This window comes from Corylus avellana, chromosome 3 (assembly GCF_965113065.1).
Source record: "Corylus avellana chromosome 3, dhCorAvel1.hap1.2, whole genome shotgun sequence".
NCBI lineage: Eukaryota > Viridiplantae > Streptophyta > Magnoliopsida > Fagales > Betulaceae > Corylus > Corylus avellana.
Window position 1 is genome coordinate 4,146,779 of NC_142492.1, and position 18,941 is coordinate 4,165,719.

The following is an 18,941-nucleotide window of genomic DNA, read 5'->3' on the forward strand; positions in this document are numbered from 1 at the left end:
AGAGAGATGCTTACGTACTTTAATCTTGATTGCTAACAATTACCAGCAAGCGGGGATAGCTCAGTTGGGAGAGCGTCAGACTGAAGATCTGAAGGTCGCGTGTTCGATCCACGCTCACCGCATTAATTTTTTTTTTTTTTGGACAAGTTTTCTTTTGTATTTTTTTTTTTTTTCAAAAAAAAAAAAAAAAAGATTTAAATACTAATTTGATCCTTTTGGTTTACCACTTTATCAAAAGGTTCACTAAGTTTTCAAAATCTGCTTGGTTTTCACTTCTATCAAAATGTTTCTTCTACCTATTCATTATCAGACAAACTAAGAGAAATTTAGTTAGGTGTATAAAAAGCCAAATAAAACTTATAAAACATTACATATTATCATATTAGTCTATTCTTTCTTTGGCAATCAATCTCCCACTTTTGCAGAGGTGGTTCGTAGAAGACCCCCACCCTAGGGTCATGGTCACAGGAGTGACCGGTGAGAGAGTCCCTCACAATCCCTCATCTTTCTCTTTGGGTGAGTTGTGGGGACTCCCCTACCTTCCCTATAAGTTTTTAATTGGCATTCTAAAAAACTATAAACCTTAGGATTGCAATAAGTTAGAGTTTAAGTGATATACTAAGTTTTAATAAAGTTGTCCCCAATGAATAGCTCAATCAGCTAAAGACCACGCTTCATGAAACATAAGTCACTAGTTCGAATCCCTATCATCTTTTCCTTTGTGAACATGTTAAAAAAAGTTTTAATAGGATTTGGCTTGGGTTCAGTTTTAATTAGAATTAGATTCGTTGAGATTGAGATACATGTTCCTTTTGTTCATAGTCTTGATAGGGTTTGGCTTGAGTCCAGTTTTGAGTTAAAATTAGATCCATTAGGATTATGCTTGATAAACCTAGCATAATATAACTTAAAAATTCAAACTTGGATTTTTTAATCTCCTTGAGGCTACCCCTGGGGCTCAACACGTCCAATATTTGTTTGGTGTGTGTGGAATGGGAGGACTACATATGCTGAGGGACTAATTAGATTGAAATCCTAAATACCTCACCGTAAAAAAATAAAAAATAAAAAACTTTAGAGTTGAAATTGATTTATTACATTTAACGGTATATATGATATCATGTCATTTTAAACAATGTGACAACATACTCATCATATAATAATATATACACAGTTAAATCTATAAAATCTAATATAAACCCTTAAATAAATCACCTCAATTTCAATTGAAATAGATATAATCCTAAATGCTTTAATGTTATTAAAGCGACAGCCATTAAATACATGCCCCACAAACAATGCAACAACGAAGAAATTTTTTTTCGATCATTCTCTGGGTTTATAATCTCACTGGGATCTTGTAATTCCACTCAAGCGACCTGATTTCTAGTAAACCTTAAAAGAGATCAAAATCGTAACTGTGATTAAACTCATTCATTTCTTCTTCAAACTACACAAGAAGTTGATATAGCAATCTTTGAAGAATCTATCGTGCTGTGTCATGGATGGCCTGAAAATGAAAACCCAGCAACAGCTCCATCGTGCTCATTGTTCGAGAAATACCCATAAAATGGCAGCATATATTCACGTTGCTTATGGAATGGACCATGTATGGCCTTCATGATGGACTCTTTACTTTGTACAATGGATGTTGACAAGAAAGATGCTTATCCCTTGAGCAATTCAGTTCATCCTACCTTTTTGCTTTTCTTTTCTTTTCATCTTTCAGACCATATTTTAAATCATCCCCATCTGCTCTCTAGCAGTTTTTGAATCCCCAGAAGATTATCATTGTGAAAACTTGTGTCCTCATGACCCAAAATTGATTTTGGCTTATATGGATTTGAGAACCTCTCCAAGAACTAGTCCCCATTGGGTCCAATGGGTGCCACCCTGCATTGTAATTGAAGCGAAAAAGGAATTCAGGATACAAGAATTTCATTAAGTAGACCAGCCACTATCATCTTAGGACAAGTTCTGAACGTTAAATCACCATTTATCTAAAAAACTTAAGGTAATAGTAAGAGTTAAATTTTATCATTTAATTAATATTCTAATACTCCTCACATGTGACCTCAAATTTCTTTTTAACAAGTGAAATATTTAATTAAAATAAGAGGTGAATGACGGAAACTAGATTCGAATTCAAGACCTTTAGCTCTGTTATCAAGTTAAATCATTACTTATCTTAAAAATTTAAAATGATAGGAAGAGATAAATTTAACAATTTAATTAATATTCTAATACTAGGTAACTCAATATTTTAAACACTTTAGGTCATATCTCCCCTTTCGTAAAAAACCCAAATATGCAAGCACATAAGAAACATCAACTGGAAAAGGAGACCACATGAAAGAAGCTCGCACCTGGCAGTATACAGCAAATGGCTCTCTTAGTGGTCCATCACATGAGAGCTCACTGGTACTCCCATCAATGAAGGTTCCATCGGCAAAGATCACCTGAAAAACAACAAATACTGATCTGAGTCAGGTTACAATAAAAAGGTTTAATAAACATCATTGCATATTTGAGGAAGTCTTAAAATCTAAATCATCTTCAATTGTAACTTGTTAATGTGAGAATTGGCACCATTTTACGTATATATTTTGCATAAGAAATATACATAGACAAGTCACTAAGAACAAATTTTCTTGAGAGTCTAAACATTATGTAATAATTCAAAAGTTAGGGCTTGCAATCATTCCCTTGACTAATGTTTGCATAGAACCGCAAGTGCAAACCATCATATACACCATGTTACGGAAGTAACCTAGTGATAAAGTAGACATTATATTAGAGTAGACTTATATTTAATATGAATTAGATTTCATTTAAGATTAATTTAGATTAGTTTTGTTATCAGTATTTTGCATCTATTTGTATTTCAATTACCTAGTTATTTATTTTAGAGTTAGTATTGTATTAGTTATCTTTGTAGGGGTATATCTCCAAGTGAGTGTAGGAGTTCTACTCCAAGTCTAAGTGGATGTAATGTTCCTATTTAAAGGATGATATTTTAATAAAAAGAAATTAAAAAATTAATCCCAAACCTTATGTTTGAAAAAGGGTTTTGAAGTTTTCTTAAAATCTAAAAGGTTTAGGTTTCCTCATAACCTAAATTCTATCCTCTTACGTATTCACGTAACACACCACCCATCAGCCCACAAATATGTGACTAGGATAACTATTTCATTCTGCATGAATAACATTAGGGTCCCTCCTTTATATGAATTACAATGAAAGCACTTGATGGCAATAGAAGTTTAAAAGGAGTTTTATGAAATGTAACATAATCCTCCTGTGCACATTATAGAACCCAGTATGTTATAGAGATAGCTCTTTGACACACTAAAGCTGCAACGGCGATCTTGCAAGATAGGCAATGAGATCTTGAATACTGTCCTAGAAAAATTTATGATTTATTGTAAAAAAAATATCTAACAATTGAGAAGATCAGATAAGTCTTATAATATAAAGCTTCGATTCAAATATTGAAATTCTTGTATCCCCAAGACATTTATGCAATTGAAAGTAAAAGTTAAAATACCTCTGATGCATATCCAGGAGTTGTACCAGCGACTGGTTTAGTATACGAGCCAACTGGGGAGCTTCTCTGAACAGCCTCGCAAAAGGCAAGAAGACGCTCACGGCTCCCAAGCTGCACAGCCTGAAAATTATTACAGGGTGATTAACCTCTTATATCTTGTTTCTTATTTTATATTGTTCCAAGTATAATTATCAACAGGCTAATCAGAACTGTCGACCCAACAACATTATCAACTAAGATTAATTAAAAGAGTTGGGATCTGTTTTCAAAGTGGAGTTCATCAGTAAATGAAGTAACTTGTTGCTGGGTGCATGTGGATCAACTTTCACCCAAGCCAACCATGATCATTAGTTAAGGCACAGGTGGACCTTATGTTATCAGCTAATCACATTTTAATTCTGAAGGGTCATTCAGGAAGGAAATAACACGAGTACACTAAGACAAACCTGCACTACATCATGGCGTTGGACACGAGGAAGTGGCTGCACCTTATACCCTTTAGATGCCATAACTTCAGCAATCAGAAAGGTTCCCTTTATTACAAAAGACAAATGACATTTACAGCCACGTAGAAGTAACAAAAATATGTGAAATCAAAACATGAAGAAACCAGAACCTTGATTGCCTCGCCAACCATTTGAGGTGAAAGGAATAACCCCTGGAAAAAAGCTCGCATAATATCACCAGTAGTGGAGCCACAATCAACCCCAAGCCCTGGTGCAGAGAGGCGAGCAGCAGCTGCTTTTACCCATCTTTCCTTCCCTGCAACATATCCACCGCATGGTGCGATGGTTCCACCAGGATTTTTTATCAAACTCCCTGCAATCAAATCTGCACCCTGTCCAGCCATTGACAATATCACATTACCCTTCTAAAGAACCAAGTATGCAGAATATGTCACATACCACCAATGGAGGTTCAATGCTTTCCACAAATTCACCATAGCAATTATCCACCATGACCAAGCAATTAGGATTCTGCATCTGTATATGTAAATGCCAGGGGTCATTAACACATTGAAAATTTGAAGGGTGCAGAAGTTACAGGACAAATTGAAGCAACTGTTAATAATAAAGTGCATATTTTAAGCAATAATACTTTACGAATCCTTAAAAAAAAAAGCTACAGATTATGTCCAAGTAACTCCTATCTTTAGGGATGCGGGGGATGAGGTGTCATAGTTTCTCCTAAACTTTAAATGCTCAAGTGCCAAACAATAAAGTAGAACATATCATTGGGTCAAAACCCATTAAAACACAATTTCAAATTAACACCAACTTAATTTGTAGGTTTCAGTTGAAGCCACGTCCAATCAAGTTTCGTCCATTTCTGCCAGGGGAAATTATAAAGGCAAGGGGAAGATAGACATGCTAAATCTCAAACCATGACAGGTTTCATTGTTGCATAGAAGCCAGTTTTACTGACAGACTCCCAATATATTACAGTTCAAATCATTTTTATTGCACATTCCGAAGGGTTACCTTAATCATCTCGATTGCCCTGCCTATCTCATTTACACTTAAGCTACGACGCCATGAATAACCACATGACCTCTGTATGAGTGCACATCTTGTTTGAGTTTTCACAGCACCCACAAGTGCGTCCCAGTTAAGTCCACCATCCTCAGCAAGCTGAAATTACAATGAGATAAGTTGACAAATCACAACCAGAAATCCGCTAGTGTTGCTTTTCTATTAGTAACATACTGGAACTTCTCGGTAGTTCACTCCAAAATCTTTCAGGGACCCCAGTCCATGGGAGTCCCTCTTTCCGATAACTTCCTCTAACGTATCATAGGGAGCACCAGCAACTGCCAAAAGCTGACAATGATCTTAGTCCAAACCATATCCCACTTACAAGCTGGGCAGAGAGCATTATTTATTAGAGATATGAGTTGTAATAGAGATTGAAGTGCAGATAAGGTCAAATAATAGCTCACCTCATCCTCTGGCCTTAAAAAAGCGAACAAAGCACAGGTGATCGCATGAGTACCTGAAAAAAACTGATAGTAGAGGAGCGGAGGCTTAAAAATGAATTAAAATACAACTAGTTAAAGATAAGAACAACGTGTCGCAAACCTGTGAACGAACTATAGCAGATTCAGCTCCAACAATTTCTGCAAAAGCTTGATCAAGTGCTTCACGCCCCCCAGCTTCGTCATGGCCATAGCCAGTGCATCCGCCAAAGTGCTGAGTAAATCATGAACAAATTTACTCTCTGGAAATAAGTACTGAAGACGACAACTGCTTTACTTAAAAGAGATGTTTGAAAAGAGAAATGTAGTTCCAATAGTTTTTAATTATCAGAGTTAGAACATGAATGCAAAAGATGATAGTTACAAATATTAGTGGGAAAAGAAAAATTAAAACAAGAAAAATTTATGAGCGAGACAATCTAATCCATAGAATTAAAGTGGTAATACATTGAAATTTCGTCACATGCAATTAATTTATTTCAAACTGGAAACACACTGTCTTTCTAATTTTATCTAGCTTCAGCAGCAGATCTTACCCAGCAAATGTTCCCTTGCTAGAGAAAAAAGACACAAGCACATGCAAGTTGGCACATACAAGTTAGAAATTGCTTTTATTTTTTTTCCTAGTCTCTCCATTCACCAAACTCAGCAGTTTTAATTTGGCTAGATCTCAGTTAGTACACCAAAGGCTTACCTTATAACTGTCTTGTGACTCCATTTGTTTCCAGTTTGTCAAACTCGTAATGATTGGGTATCATCTTTCGTCCCACTTTAATTCAAGGACTAAAAGTCTGCTTCTATGTCTTATTCTGTGTAAATTTTTCAATCAAAGCGGGAGAGTTTTTCGATATGTTGAGGAATAATCTCACATTACCTGTGAACAAGATCTTAGGCATCTTTATAAGGAATTGACAACCCTTTCTTATAAAACCGGTTTTATAAGATGAGTTAGGCCCACGAATTTCTTCATAGTATCAAAGCCTACCACAGGACGAATGGCGCTCAGACTACTTACCCCGTAACAAGGACCAGGAAAAATATTGGCCTGCACGTGAAAGAGGGTATTGAGGTATAATTCCACATTGCCTGTGGACAAGATCTTTGGCATGTTTATAAGGAATGGGTAACCCTCTCTTATTGAACTGGTTTTATAAGATGAGTTAGGTCCACAAATTTTTTCACAATAATGGAAATATTCTTGCTCATGATGCTTGGGTATGGAATTCTAGTGACAAGCTTACTAGGCTTATGGTTGTCTTCTAAAAAGTTTTTGCTTGTATCATGATTAAATCCCCAAACAGCTTGGCCTCATAGAGCAGACAGGTGAAACAGAGGGATTTTTTGAGAAGTGTACGGACTTAAAGCTTTTGTGAATCCTACATTTAAATACTGTAGGTTTCATACTTGCAGGATCGTTAATAACTAATGCTAAAAAAACAAATAAAACTTCCGAACTCAAAATCAAATTTGTTCGTCTCACAAGGAATGCCAATCTTGTTTTTGAGCATAACCACATAATGGCTCCAGCTTGAGCAAGGCCTTGCAATTTGTCATTCTTGTCGTGGATTGTGAAGGTTAGCAGCATATTGCCAAAATAAAATAATTCCTTGTGCAATTTTTCTGGAGAAAAAAAACAATACACAAGCAAATTTGCTATGTAATTGGAAGCTAGTAAGATAGAAAGAGTATTAAGTAACTTTTGAGAGCTTATACCATCTAACTGAGATGTCAGAATGATTCAGAGTTGCCTATCAAGAAGAATGTGACTGTAATTTATGGCAATAAACAACTTAGGTAGATCTAACCTACATGTACTAAGCTTTGTTCAGTCCACATTAAGCACTTGTGCTTTGATGAAGCTAGAGCTTAATCCCAAGTTCAACCAACCCTGAACTTGTACATGCAAACTTGATACACCACTAATCATGATGCAAATAGGATATCCCAGAACACAAACCCTTAGTTTCTTTTTTGTTCGTGTGTGCATTCACATATACAATGGCATAAGATGCAAAAATATCAGCATCTAATAAATATGCAGGAAATCACAGTGCTTTGCCACAGTGGGAAATGTATGAGAAGCCTTAAGACCAAAGCGTGTTACATGACACCACATTGACAGCCAAGTACATATGTCATATCAATTTGAATATTATACCTGAATGAAGTACAAATTTACGTGAGATCCAACTCTAGTCGTATCAATTTGCACATTATACCTAAATGAAGTACAAACTTACATGAGATCCAACTCGAGCATTCTGGAAAGCTTTTAGAACGCGTGTGGTGTTGCATGCCACCAAATTATCCACAGCTCTGAACTCTGAATACAAAGAGTCGACTGCTTTCACAACCTGCATTGCAGAAAATGAAACCACTTGAGGTATTAGCACCAAGCATCAAGCTTTCAGCACTAAAAAAAACAAACAGCAGGCTCCATATTTTTCGGCAACCAGAAATGTTTAAATGACTATATCAATCTAGAAGACGTGTTTAAGGATTCTAGCAAGAAAGAACATGGACTCCATTCAGTTGCTAAGAAATATATAAAAAAGACGCGAAAAGGAAACTCAAAATGTAAGGTGTGAAGTTTGTTTTGGATCCCACAGGATTAAAAAAGCCACCAGAGCAAAACCAAACAATTGTAGTTGACCCCATTTGAAAGGAACATTATGTTTTGTCCGGTCCAATATGTTAAGACAAGATAAATAGAATCAAGAAATCGGTATCCTCTATTTTCTGCTTTTTCTAAGCAACCAAACAATACGTTGAACGAATTCTTTCCTCCTCCAACTCCACATACGCAGAAAAAGAAAAAAAAAGGTTCTTTTTTTCTTCGTTTCCTACATTTTCTCAGCAACCAAACATAAAACTATGCAGAATACAACATTGGGTTTGGAGAGAGTGAACACAACAGCAAAAAGAAAACTACGGTATATTTGTATGATTTCTTGGGAAATTAGCAAGAGAAAACTGAGGTAATGTACCATAGGCTTAAAGTTCGGTTTCCCATGCTTCGTCAGCAACCAAACAGAGCATTAAGCAAATTAAAGTTCTGGGTTTTTGCAAGAAACACGAATGGGAAGTACGTAGTTTTACCTCTGGAACAAAGGGAGGGTCCTGATAATGATGATGATGATGATGAGTACTGAAGGAGACTGAGCCTCGAGAGCTTGAACGAACGGTAGCTATGGGTCTTGAAGCTCGAAGAGAGCGAGTAGGATAAGCAGGGGAGGCGCATGATAAGACCCACATCTTCAAGCAAATTGAAAGGAATATGTTCACTACAATCAGAGCGTTGGTAGTGTGGGCCGTTCGTGCTTGTGCCACCAGCATTTGGTGTTAAACATTTATAGAGTAAAAGCTATTGAAAGTAGACCCATAAACAATGGGCTCATAGGGGAATCCATCTAGGAGGTTCTTTTTTTTTTTTTTTTTTCTTTAAAAAAAAGTAATTATTAAAAGAACAAAAAAATATGTTCTAAAAAAAACTAAAAAGGGCATTTGAAAAGTGCCTTTTAGCTCAAATTTAGATAAAACTTTACATGTCTTCAGTTATTGGGAGATGAAAAATTCAACATTTCATTATAAAAAAATGGAAACACAATAAACAATGCATCGTCTAAATAGTAGTTAAAACGATTCAAATGAAACACGTTCAAACACCATTAAAATGAGGACTATGTTCGAACGGTACACAGAACAGGAACCCAATTGACTCTAGGTCTAAATTGCATACGGTGTATGGAGATGTAATGACAATTGTAATTCTTTCTAACATTACCCTTTGGTCATTCAAGCTTTAAAAGAAAAGAAAAAAAAAAAAAAAAAAAAAAAAAAAAGGAAATGATATTGTTTTCAACTTGATTTTATTATATATATATATATATATTTGTTACATTCCGCTTAAAATACAATAGACTTTTTTTTATACATGTTGGCATAGACTAATTTTTAATTTAAAAAACAAAAAGAAAGAAACATTTTAGAATCTTTTTATTGTCCATGTAGTAACACAAAAGGTTAATAAGACATTTGTTCTTAATTTTTTTTTTTTAATTGGCTCAAATCTAATAACCCTTTGAAGTATCCCACAGTTGATGGCCCGTTGACAGTTTGATGTAGTATTATTGTAATCCAAGCTTCAAAGGAATGACTTTTGCTATAAATGCTTCATTTTTCCATTGTATTTAGCACAAAGAAGAAGAAGTATGGCTAAAATTAGAATATTCGTTTTTATCTTTGTCATCATCTTCATCTCTACCCTTCCGGCGAACGGAAGTTAGTAGTTTTAATTTTCTTTATTTTGCCTATATTTTGCATCTAGTATAACTTTTAACTACGAATTTGTCGAGCAAAAAAATAATTTGTATAATTATCGGGCATATTATGTAAAGTTTTTTCTAATTATTTTCATAATATTGATTAAATTATTTAATCAAATACTCCCGATAAGTTTAATTTGGATAAATAGTGATTTAACACAGTATAAGAACAAATGTCATAACTTCAAATCCTAACTCTATCATTTACCTGATTTCAATTAATTATTGCATGTGTTTTTTTTTTTTTTTTTTTGGCTTGAATTATTGCACTTGTTAGGCAAGTGTTAAAATACAAATTAAATTATTTAAAGAAACGTTTCCTATCAACTAATTAAGCTTTAAGCTTTTGGGGCAACATGTGAATTAACATGGTATATATATTTGACATGTCTGCATAAAAGGGGGAGAAGGATTGGAACTAGTAACCTCTGTTTTATGAGGCGTGGTCTCAGCTACCTATTGGGGATATATGAGTAGAGATATTGAGTTTAAACTTTGTCTCCATAATTCAACATGATTTTATAACTCATAATGTCACTTCAATAGCAAGAGAATATTGAGCAAATAAAGTTCTCTCTTTCCCTCTCTCTGTTTAATTGGTTTCAAAACTTTCTTCTATTGCAAGGTGCAGAGACATTTATGGAAGAAAGCAAACATTTCAAGGGAGTATGTTCGGGGCTGTTGTCGACGATTTGTAAAATTGCTTGCAGATTGGAGCTCGCAAAAACTGGAGTATGCCACCGCAAGAAGTGTTGCTGCCTTTACGTGCGTCACAAACCCTAGAGGCCAATGGGATATAATCTACAATAATTGTTGTCTTACTAAAATAAACTGTGAATGTGGTTGAGGTTGGGATTACATGATTGAAACAAATAAAGAAGGAAAAATTATACTTTACCCTCTCAAAGTTTCACTCGATTTGTAATTTGACTTTCAATATTTCAAAATTTGCAATGTACCCCAATAAAGTATCAAAAAATTACAATATGACCCATCTGTTAATAATTTCTGTTTTCTCTTACGAAAATGATCAAAAATACCTAATTGCACATATATATATAAAACCAAAAAACAGAAATAAAAAAAAAATAAAAAAATAAAAAATAAAAAGAAAAGAAAAGAAGAAGAAGGTGTGGCTCTATGCTCATTTGGGGGTCTCTAGCCACCCCCAAACCCAAGGCCCATGAGGGGTGGCCGACCACCCCCAAGGAGCCAAATGAGGGTGCCCGAAACCACCCCCAAATGGCCAAAGCCACCCCCAAATGGCTGGATTGGGGGTGGTCATAGCTAACTCCAATTTTATTTATTTATTTATTTATTTTAAAACTTTGGTTTATTTAATTGAGGGCAATTTTAGAATTTCTTAAAATATATGGGGGCAATTTTGAAAATTTTAGATTGAAAAATGCACGTGCCTTGTACTTGCACAATTTTCCGTCAAATTGGACTGAAATGGTTAACGGAGTGATTTTTGATATTTTGTTAGAGTACATTGCAAATTTTTAAATATTAGAAATTAAATTACAAATGAGATAAAACTTTAGGGAGTTAAATTGTAATTTTCTCAATAAATAAATAAGTTGTGTAGTTTAAAGTTGTTTGTAACAATAGCTTATGAGAATTACTCAATAATATAATAAGCAGTGATGTTTCTTAGAAATCTAGAAAACTTATGTAGCATTTTGCTATTGATCTACTCTTTAAAATTTGTTGTAACCTCCGATCCTTAAACCTTAGCTCTCGACGAGAAAACAAACACTAATGAAAAAACTCATGACTAACCCAACAAGGACGCCTTATCATATTTTCAGCGACGATACGGCATCCTTGTTGATACATTTGGTTTTAATTTTTGATAAATTTAGATTTATTTTTTATTTTTTATTTTTATATCATTGCCAATTACCAATGGTTCAAAAAAATTAGGGAGAAAGCAAAAGTTGATGCATTCTTTCTTAAGCCTAAATCCGAAGCAATCCCGTAGAGATGAAATAATAAAGTTAATCTTATTTAATGCTTATATATAAGGGTTAAATACCTAATTCTCCCGTAGGATTTCAGCACTTTATTTTTTGTCCCTTAAAATTTCATTTGAATCATAGGAGATACTTGTGGTTTTAATAAAGACGGAGATGGTTCCTCCGTTAAAATTTCGTCCAAAACTTAACGAAACACTATGTCAGCACTAATCAAATGCCCCCATATATCATGTAATTAATTTTTTGATTTAAAAAAAAAAAAAAAAAATTAAAAAGATTAAAAAAATAAGATTAATGCATCTTATGTACATCCACATTTTCTTCTCCCAGCAGTGGAGCATGCTACTAGAGTGATACTCACAATATCCACAGTTTAAGTATCTCAACATACTCCAAAATATATATATATATATATATATAGACAAAAGGTTGAAAAAATTTCGGCACAATGGCACAGATGGTCCACTATTAGGATCGATCGTATAATGTTTTGATCTGTTAATGAAGAACCAATGCTGAGCCATGAAGAACTGAGAAGAAATAAGATCTGGTTCGTTATTCTGAACTTTGTGTTACTAATTCTAAACATCATGAGGGTGTGAGAAAATCTGATGTATCATAGTTCCATAATCTACAACCAAAATTAACAAAGGGGAGAAAAAAAAAAAGAAAAAAGAAAGATTAACAAAAGACTGGTGTATGCATGCAGAATTCATTAACAGAGCCAAAAGGGCTGCTCAACATACAAGATTTTTACATGACACAACTAACTTTGTCTCCAACTAAGATCCTTTGAACTATCTGGTTAGCTACCAAGTTTATCAATGTCAGACTTGAAAATGTTGTTTCAAAAGAGAATGGGAGGCTTCTCCAGTCAAACCTCAGGAAATTGATTTCTCTTGAAGTCAATGAATGAGCTACTTGATTAGATTACATATAGAGATGTGTGCACCTGTTGAGCAGAAGGCAAGCTGACTTTCTAACATCGCTTTAGTGAAGTAACTGTATGCATGAAAAGAGTCCAGGCTGGTAAGCAGGCTACCTGAAGTTAATGCACTAAGAGCATCTCTACATGTTCTGGGGTCCAGCAGACATGCGATTCCTGCCCCTGCCTCTTCTTGCACTAGCAATTATAGCTGACAGGGAGTTACCTACATTTCCTAAGGCACTAGATCCCATAAGCTTTAATCCAAGATTTTTTATTACATATGAGAGTCTACTTTCATCCCCTTGGGTCACCTGTTGCAGCTCCTGTGCCTGTTCACGAGATATAACTGTGTACAGTGGCAATGGCAGGTTTGAGGAATTTAGGCAGCTGGACCCTGATTTGTCGTTATAACTGTGTTCCCTACTCCCCAAAGTAATTTTCATAATCCCCATTGATCTTGGATCTTCTGTTGAAGGATCAAATATAAACGAAAAGTTTCCTAACACTAGATCAGGCTTCTTGAAAAGATCTAAAAGTACATCATTGCTTGGTCCAACATTTCTCTGAGTGAATTTCTTCGCACTATTTTGGCGAAACCTGGTGGCTCGGTAAATGCATGAAGCTTCTCTTAAGCCACTTAAGAATGCACCATGCATGGTGGCTGGATATTGTCTATTTGTGGCCTCGCCAGCAAAAAACAGCCGATTTCCCAAACTTTCAGCAAGTTCATCATAATCACTACCAGATGAGCGTACTCTAACATGAGAGTATGAACCATAGGAAAGGGGATCGCTGCCCCATCTTGTACATATTGTTTGTATTGGATTAGGTACATCAATACCTTTAGGACCAAATATGCCTGTAACAAGAGACGTAAGACAGTGAACAAGAAGCTAGACTGAATCAAAGCTTAGTAAATGAAGACAACCTAAGGTTTTAAGACACAAACGTGAAAAACAATAAATGTCACAGATGTTGTCATTTCAAGAAATATCATACCTCTTAGAATGCTTAGAACACAATGAAGCAACGCAGATGGATCTGTGGATTCAAATATTTGTGCAGCTTGTCCAGCCACCAATGCAACAAGTACTGAACCCCCAGAAACAGTATGATAACTGTAAAAGAGAAAATACTCCCCACGTTTATCGCTATGTTCACTTAGACATCCAAATGTGTCCAGGTCTTCCCCCCAGAAAACATGTGGAAAGACCATTGCAACTTTATTTAGCAGCCCAAACCCCAGCCTCTCAATAGCTGCCAGCTTTCTCTGGGGCAACTCTGGTTCAAATCTGATAGTCTTTTTCTTTAGAACTCCAAGTGGTACAGTGCACAGGGCCATATCTGCTTGAAATATTTGGTCCCCGGCTATCACCTCAATGCCGTCGTTTCCATATTTAATTGTGTTGACAGTCTTTCCATAGAGTATAGGAACTCCTTCACACAACGCTTTTATCAATCTCGAATTACCTCCAGCAAGAAAGCAGTGGTCCCCACCCATTTCATAAGGATCATCCTGATCCCAGTAGGCAGCCGACAGATCTGAAAGACATCCTGCATTAGCATATTCCAAATTTGCAAGATGCCAATCAAGAAGTTGCCTTTCGTTACTACTTTTACCCACAGCATACAATTGCCTGAGTGTCTCCAAAACTGAACCCAGAGAAATATCATTTGCAAATCCACCCATAATTTGCCTCAGTTCGGTAACTTTATCAAGCAACTTATTAAAGATGAATTCAACCTTGGAATCAATTTCCTTATCAATGGGTGCCCCATCTGGCTTGTACAGAGGGCAGTTATCTCTGACCTTATGAAGTGGTATAGAAAGTTGCCTAGCCATAACTCCGAGAGGATTAGCATGGATACCAGTAATGACACTACCACCAAGGTCCACAGCAGCAAATTTACCCTCCCGCCCCATCCTTTGAGTATAAACTCTTCCACCAGGTCGATTCCTGCCTTCAAGAACAAGCACCTTGAAACCAAATGACAACAGCTGCCTTGCTGCTGCTAACCCAGCAAGTCCTGCACCAACAATTATCACAGACCCTTCGGTTGACTCCCCTGGCATCTGAGACATAAACGAGGGAGAAACCCCAAAATTGATATAACCATTATACAAAAGAAATTCATATGCTGAACATATCAAATGTTCATACTCGTTGCTCACGGTTTCTTTAATCTGTCCTTTAGTAAGCCATATGCGCACATTATCCCTCCACCTCGCTAGTATATGATTCCTCACAACAATATAATCATTTTGCTCCTTTCCCCCCAATTCTCTCACCACCCCAGCCTGAATCTCCTCCTCAAGCAGTGCGTCGATCGGGAACCCAAGGGACAGCGCTATCATAGCCTCAGTTTCTGTTTCTTTCTCCAAATCCTCTCTCGTTCTATTCCTCTTCTTAAAAGCACCACCCAAATGCTTCTCTATGAGCTCATCCATCAAATTCTCATCATAATTCCGCATACCCACTTTCTTTCTCAATGACCGCTTCAAAAGCGACCCACCCGAATCTGGGGTCTCCATTATCCACCCCCAGTTCACTAACCAACTGTTTAACCCAAATCAACTAGTTGAGCTTAAAACTCATCAAGAACATAGCCACAAATTTCTCTTGAATACTACCCATATATCATTCCGAGCAAAATAACCTAAAACCAAAAACCCATTTTCAATCCACACAAATTCTCTTCATATAATTGTCCATCTTAGCCAAAAGCAGACCAACTAAATAGCAAATTCAAATAGAGTAAGCATTTTCTTCAAAGCCCGTTATTTACCTAACCAAAGCAACGAGTCAAAACCAATAAAACCCGATTTCCTTTCACTCACGCTGAAACTATAACTACGCTAAATTTTATCAGATTACATACAAATGGAGCTAAAATGTTTGGGTTCATTGCCAGAATCTAGTTAAAAAATTGAGCCTAAAATGACTAGAAGTTTGTGCAAGAACTTCTTGAAGAAATGATAGAGAAGTGTGACTCACCATGTTGGTCCGGCTTCACTCGCAGACCGGCGATTTGGTGAGCGGTTGAGTGGAGATAGGGTTTTCTCTGGTGCGATCTCGAAGGGACACAGTGAATTACAAATTGGATTGGAGGGAAGTGACGAGGTTAGTGGGCTTCAGTCCAGAAAATTAAATGGCATATGGGCTAGAAAACTAGCCCATTCTCAAAACACACCGTCGTTTACCCCATTACAATCTATACTTTAAAGAAAAAGACCAAAGATTTTTTTTTTTTTTTTAATAAAATAAAGATAAGGGAAGCTAATTAAATGCTACCCAAAATCCTGGTTTTCTCTTCGGCAGCATTTGAGCTTCCCTTGGCTTAAGAAATACTAAAGGAGTCTACTACATATGAACATTTAAGAGTTTTTCATACATTTAGAAAAAATAATAAAATTTAAAGAGTTTGCTGCTAGTACTCTTACAAGTTTCATTGCCGTTTAGGTCAAGGCAACACTTGTTCACAAATTTACACCCATAAATTAAAAAAGTTATTACTATATCCATTGAAATCAACATTTTCAATCTTATACTATTTGAGATCTATCAATAAGTTAACTTATAACAATAATTTTCCAAAGAATAAATGCCAAAATTTTAAATGCACTGCTGCTACTTCTCTTCCTAGTTTTAATGAGAGAAACTCTCAATCTTTTCTTTTGTGAAAATCTTACATCTCTTAGGCTCCGTCTCTTTCGCCGTAAAATGATTTACGGAAAATGTTTTATGTATTTACGGGTGTTTGGCGCAAAGTAAAATAATAATCAACAGAAAATATTTTCCCTTTGACCAAAAATTCTTCTTTAATTTTAGGAAAATGGTTAACGGTTTTCAAAACCGTAAACCATTTTCCGACTTCGAGCATCTCATTCTAGAATCGACGAACCATGCCAAGACTCGCCTAGGACCTGCTCTGGACTTGCCCGAGACTTGATCGGGACCTGACCTGGACCAACTCAAAACCTCGAAGTGACCCGCCCGGGACTTGCCAGGGACCAGCCCGGGCTCCCATGGGGAGCAGGTCTTGGGCAAGTTCCGGTGAGGTCCCAATCAAGTCTCGGGTGGGTCCTAGGCGGGTCATGGTGGGGTCCTGGGCGGGTTCCAAGAAGGTCCGGTCAGGTTCTGGTCAAATCCCGGGTAGGTCCCAGTCAGGTCCCGGGCGGGTCACGAGCCGGGTCCCAGTCAAGTCTCAGCGGGGTCCTGAGCAGGTCCAGGGAGGGTCCTAGTCAAGTTTGGGGCGGGTCTTGAGCAGGCCCAGTCAAGTCCTGGTCAGGTCTCGGGCGAGTCCTGGTTAAGTCCCGGGCAGCTCTCGGCAAGGTCTTGGGCAGCTCCCAAGCGGGTCCTAGTCAAGTACAGGGCGGGTCCTGGTCAAGTCCCAGGCGGGTATTTTTATATTTTATTTTTTAAATTATTGTATATTAATATTTTTATGTTGTGAATATAAAAAATATTTGTGATTTTCCGTGCACGAGCCAAACGCCAGAAAATGTTTTCATCGTAAAATACTTTCCTGTAAAATGACTTCCCTGAAAATATTTTATGACGGAAAATATTTTACGCCGAAACAAATGGAGCCTTAGTGAGAACCAAAGCCTCTTTGGTGAGTGCCTCTGAGGGAGGAGGTATATATATTTTAAATTTCCAATTTTTTTTTTTAATTTTTAGTTTTAGTTAATTTAAAAAAAAAATTAAAAATTTAATTAGTAAGAGTATTTTTGACATTATCACCGATATTGACAATTTTTGGTAATTTGGAGGGGGGACATTGTTAGTTGGGTAGTAATTTAAGGGGGATATGTAGACTTTTCCCAAAATTTTATTTGTTAACACTATTTGTTTCAACGTAAAATATGTTTTTCTATTTTCTAGGGTACGGTACGACTGAAAATTGTAGTCAAACTGAAAACATTTTCAGTTGAGTAGAAAAACTTCTTTTATTTTCATAAAATAGTCTCTCATTTTTATATTTTTTTTAACATTGTAAACTATTTTTTGAGTTTAAACTTCTCGTTCTTGCACATACTAGATATAATAGTTCATTCATCGTTGCTGCCAGAGTTTGCCAGAATCCGTCATTGGAGTTCACCGGAATCCACCATGGATGTTTGCTGGAAGTTGCTAACTATTTTCTTACGTCAAAACAAACTGAGTCTAGCTAAGATAGTGATGTAAAGTTCATAAATTGAGTAATGTTGCACATATTCCCACTTTCCTATACCCATTTCTCTACACTTAGATGTAGCTTTTAAAACTACTGTTGAATACACTTATAGATGACTTTTAAAATTACCATTAAATTGATATTAAAAGCTACCTATAAGTATGAAAAAATAATGTACAAAAGTGAAAGTAAGTGTAGGGTTATTCTCATAAATTACCAAGGTCACACGGTGACCTTTAGTCCTGGGCCCTGGCCACGTCCTTAAGCAAAAATTTCCTGCAATATACTGGGTAGTGGAAGGATGTCAATTAAATAAGCACTTTTAATTGATTAACATGCATGAACATACTTTAAACTTAAGTTATGTTTGTTTCGACATCAAATATTTTCGATTGAAAAATATTTTCAACTAATACAACATTTTATGAAGAAAAAAAAAATGGTTATGTTATGTTTTTTGTTTGCAACACTGAAAATGGTTCAAAGACTCTTTTTATTTTGGTGTTTGGCTCATATGAAAAATCATCAAATATATATATATATATACCGTATGAGGAACTGTAAAGAAGAAAGAGAGAGACACAGTGAAAATGAGTTGCAAGGAATTAAGATAGTGTGTACAAATAAAAGGCTTAAGAATCAGATGTAAGATTGAGATCCAGTGCAACTATGTGCCTACATTACTTGTAATTTGAGTAAATAACTTTGAAATGGTCATTATGGAGTTCACTAGTATGACACATGTTCAGACAAGTTGGCTTCTTAAAGAGTCTCTCACAATTACCCGTTCAAAAGTGTAAAATAGCAACGAAAATTGGTTTATTCCCCGTTATATATATCTTGGTTAAAGTGAAGAGAGTAATTAATGGGGAGGTTGGGGTTAATCTGAACCGTAAATTTGTTGTGAAACGAAGATAAACCTGTTGGTTATGTTTTGTAATGGAATGGAAAAGGAAGTGGAATGATACTGTAGTAGATTTGATTGATAAGAGAAAAAAAAGTAAAATAT

The 18,941-nt window shown here is 36.0% G+C and overlaps 2 protein-coding genes and 1 non-coding gene across 3 annotated transcripts; 1 reads left to right on the forward strand and 2 right to left on the reverse strand.

The window, feature by feature from the left end:
- Nucleotides 1–49: 49 nt before the first annotated feature.
- TRNAF-GAA (transfer RNA phenylalanine (anticodon GAA)) lies at nucleotides 50–122 on the forward strand. Its single transcript has one exon. It is a non-coding gene; the product is annotated as a tRNA-Phe (tRNA).
- Nucleotides 123–1,202: 1,080 nt separating this feature from the next.
- Nucleotides 1,203–8,834, reverse strand: LOC132174869 (uncharacterized). The gene is made up of 12 exons (XM_059586595.2): nucleotides 8,622–8,834; nucleotides 7,763–7,876; nucleotides 5,626–5,736; nucleotides 5,487–5,549; nucleotides 5,254–5,367; nucleotides 5,029–5,178; nucleotides 4,453–4,530; nucleotides 4,164–4,385; nucleotides 3,994–4,080; nucleotides 3,548–3,667; nucleotides 2,367–2,459; nucleotides 1,203–1,893 (listed from the first exon to the last, which is right to left on the reverse strand). Exons 1-12 carry the CDS (start codon nucleotides 8,775–8,777, stop codon nucleotides 1,834–1,836), a joined length of 1,368 nt encoding a protein of 455 aa, XP_059442578.2. The 5' UTR covers nucleotides 8,778–8,834; the 3' UTR covers nucleotides 1,203–1,833.
- Nucleotides 8,835–12,519: 3,685 nt separating this feature from the next.
- On the reverse strand, nucleotides 12,520–15,868 carry LDL2 (LSD1-like2). Its single transcript, XM_059588294.2, has 3 exons — nucleotides 15,751–15,868; nucleotides 13,754–15,541; nucleotides 12,520–13,613 (listed from the first exon to the last, which is right to left on the reverse strand). Exons 2-3 carry the CDS (start codon nucleotides 15,285–15,287, stop codon nucleotides 12,895–12,897), a joined length of 2,253 nt encoding a protein of 750 aa, XP_059444277.2. The 5' UTR covers nucleotides 15,288–15,541; nucleotides 15,751–15,868; the 3' UTR covers nucleotides 12,520–12,894.
- Nucleotides 15,869–18,941: the final 3,073 nt, after the last annotated feature.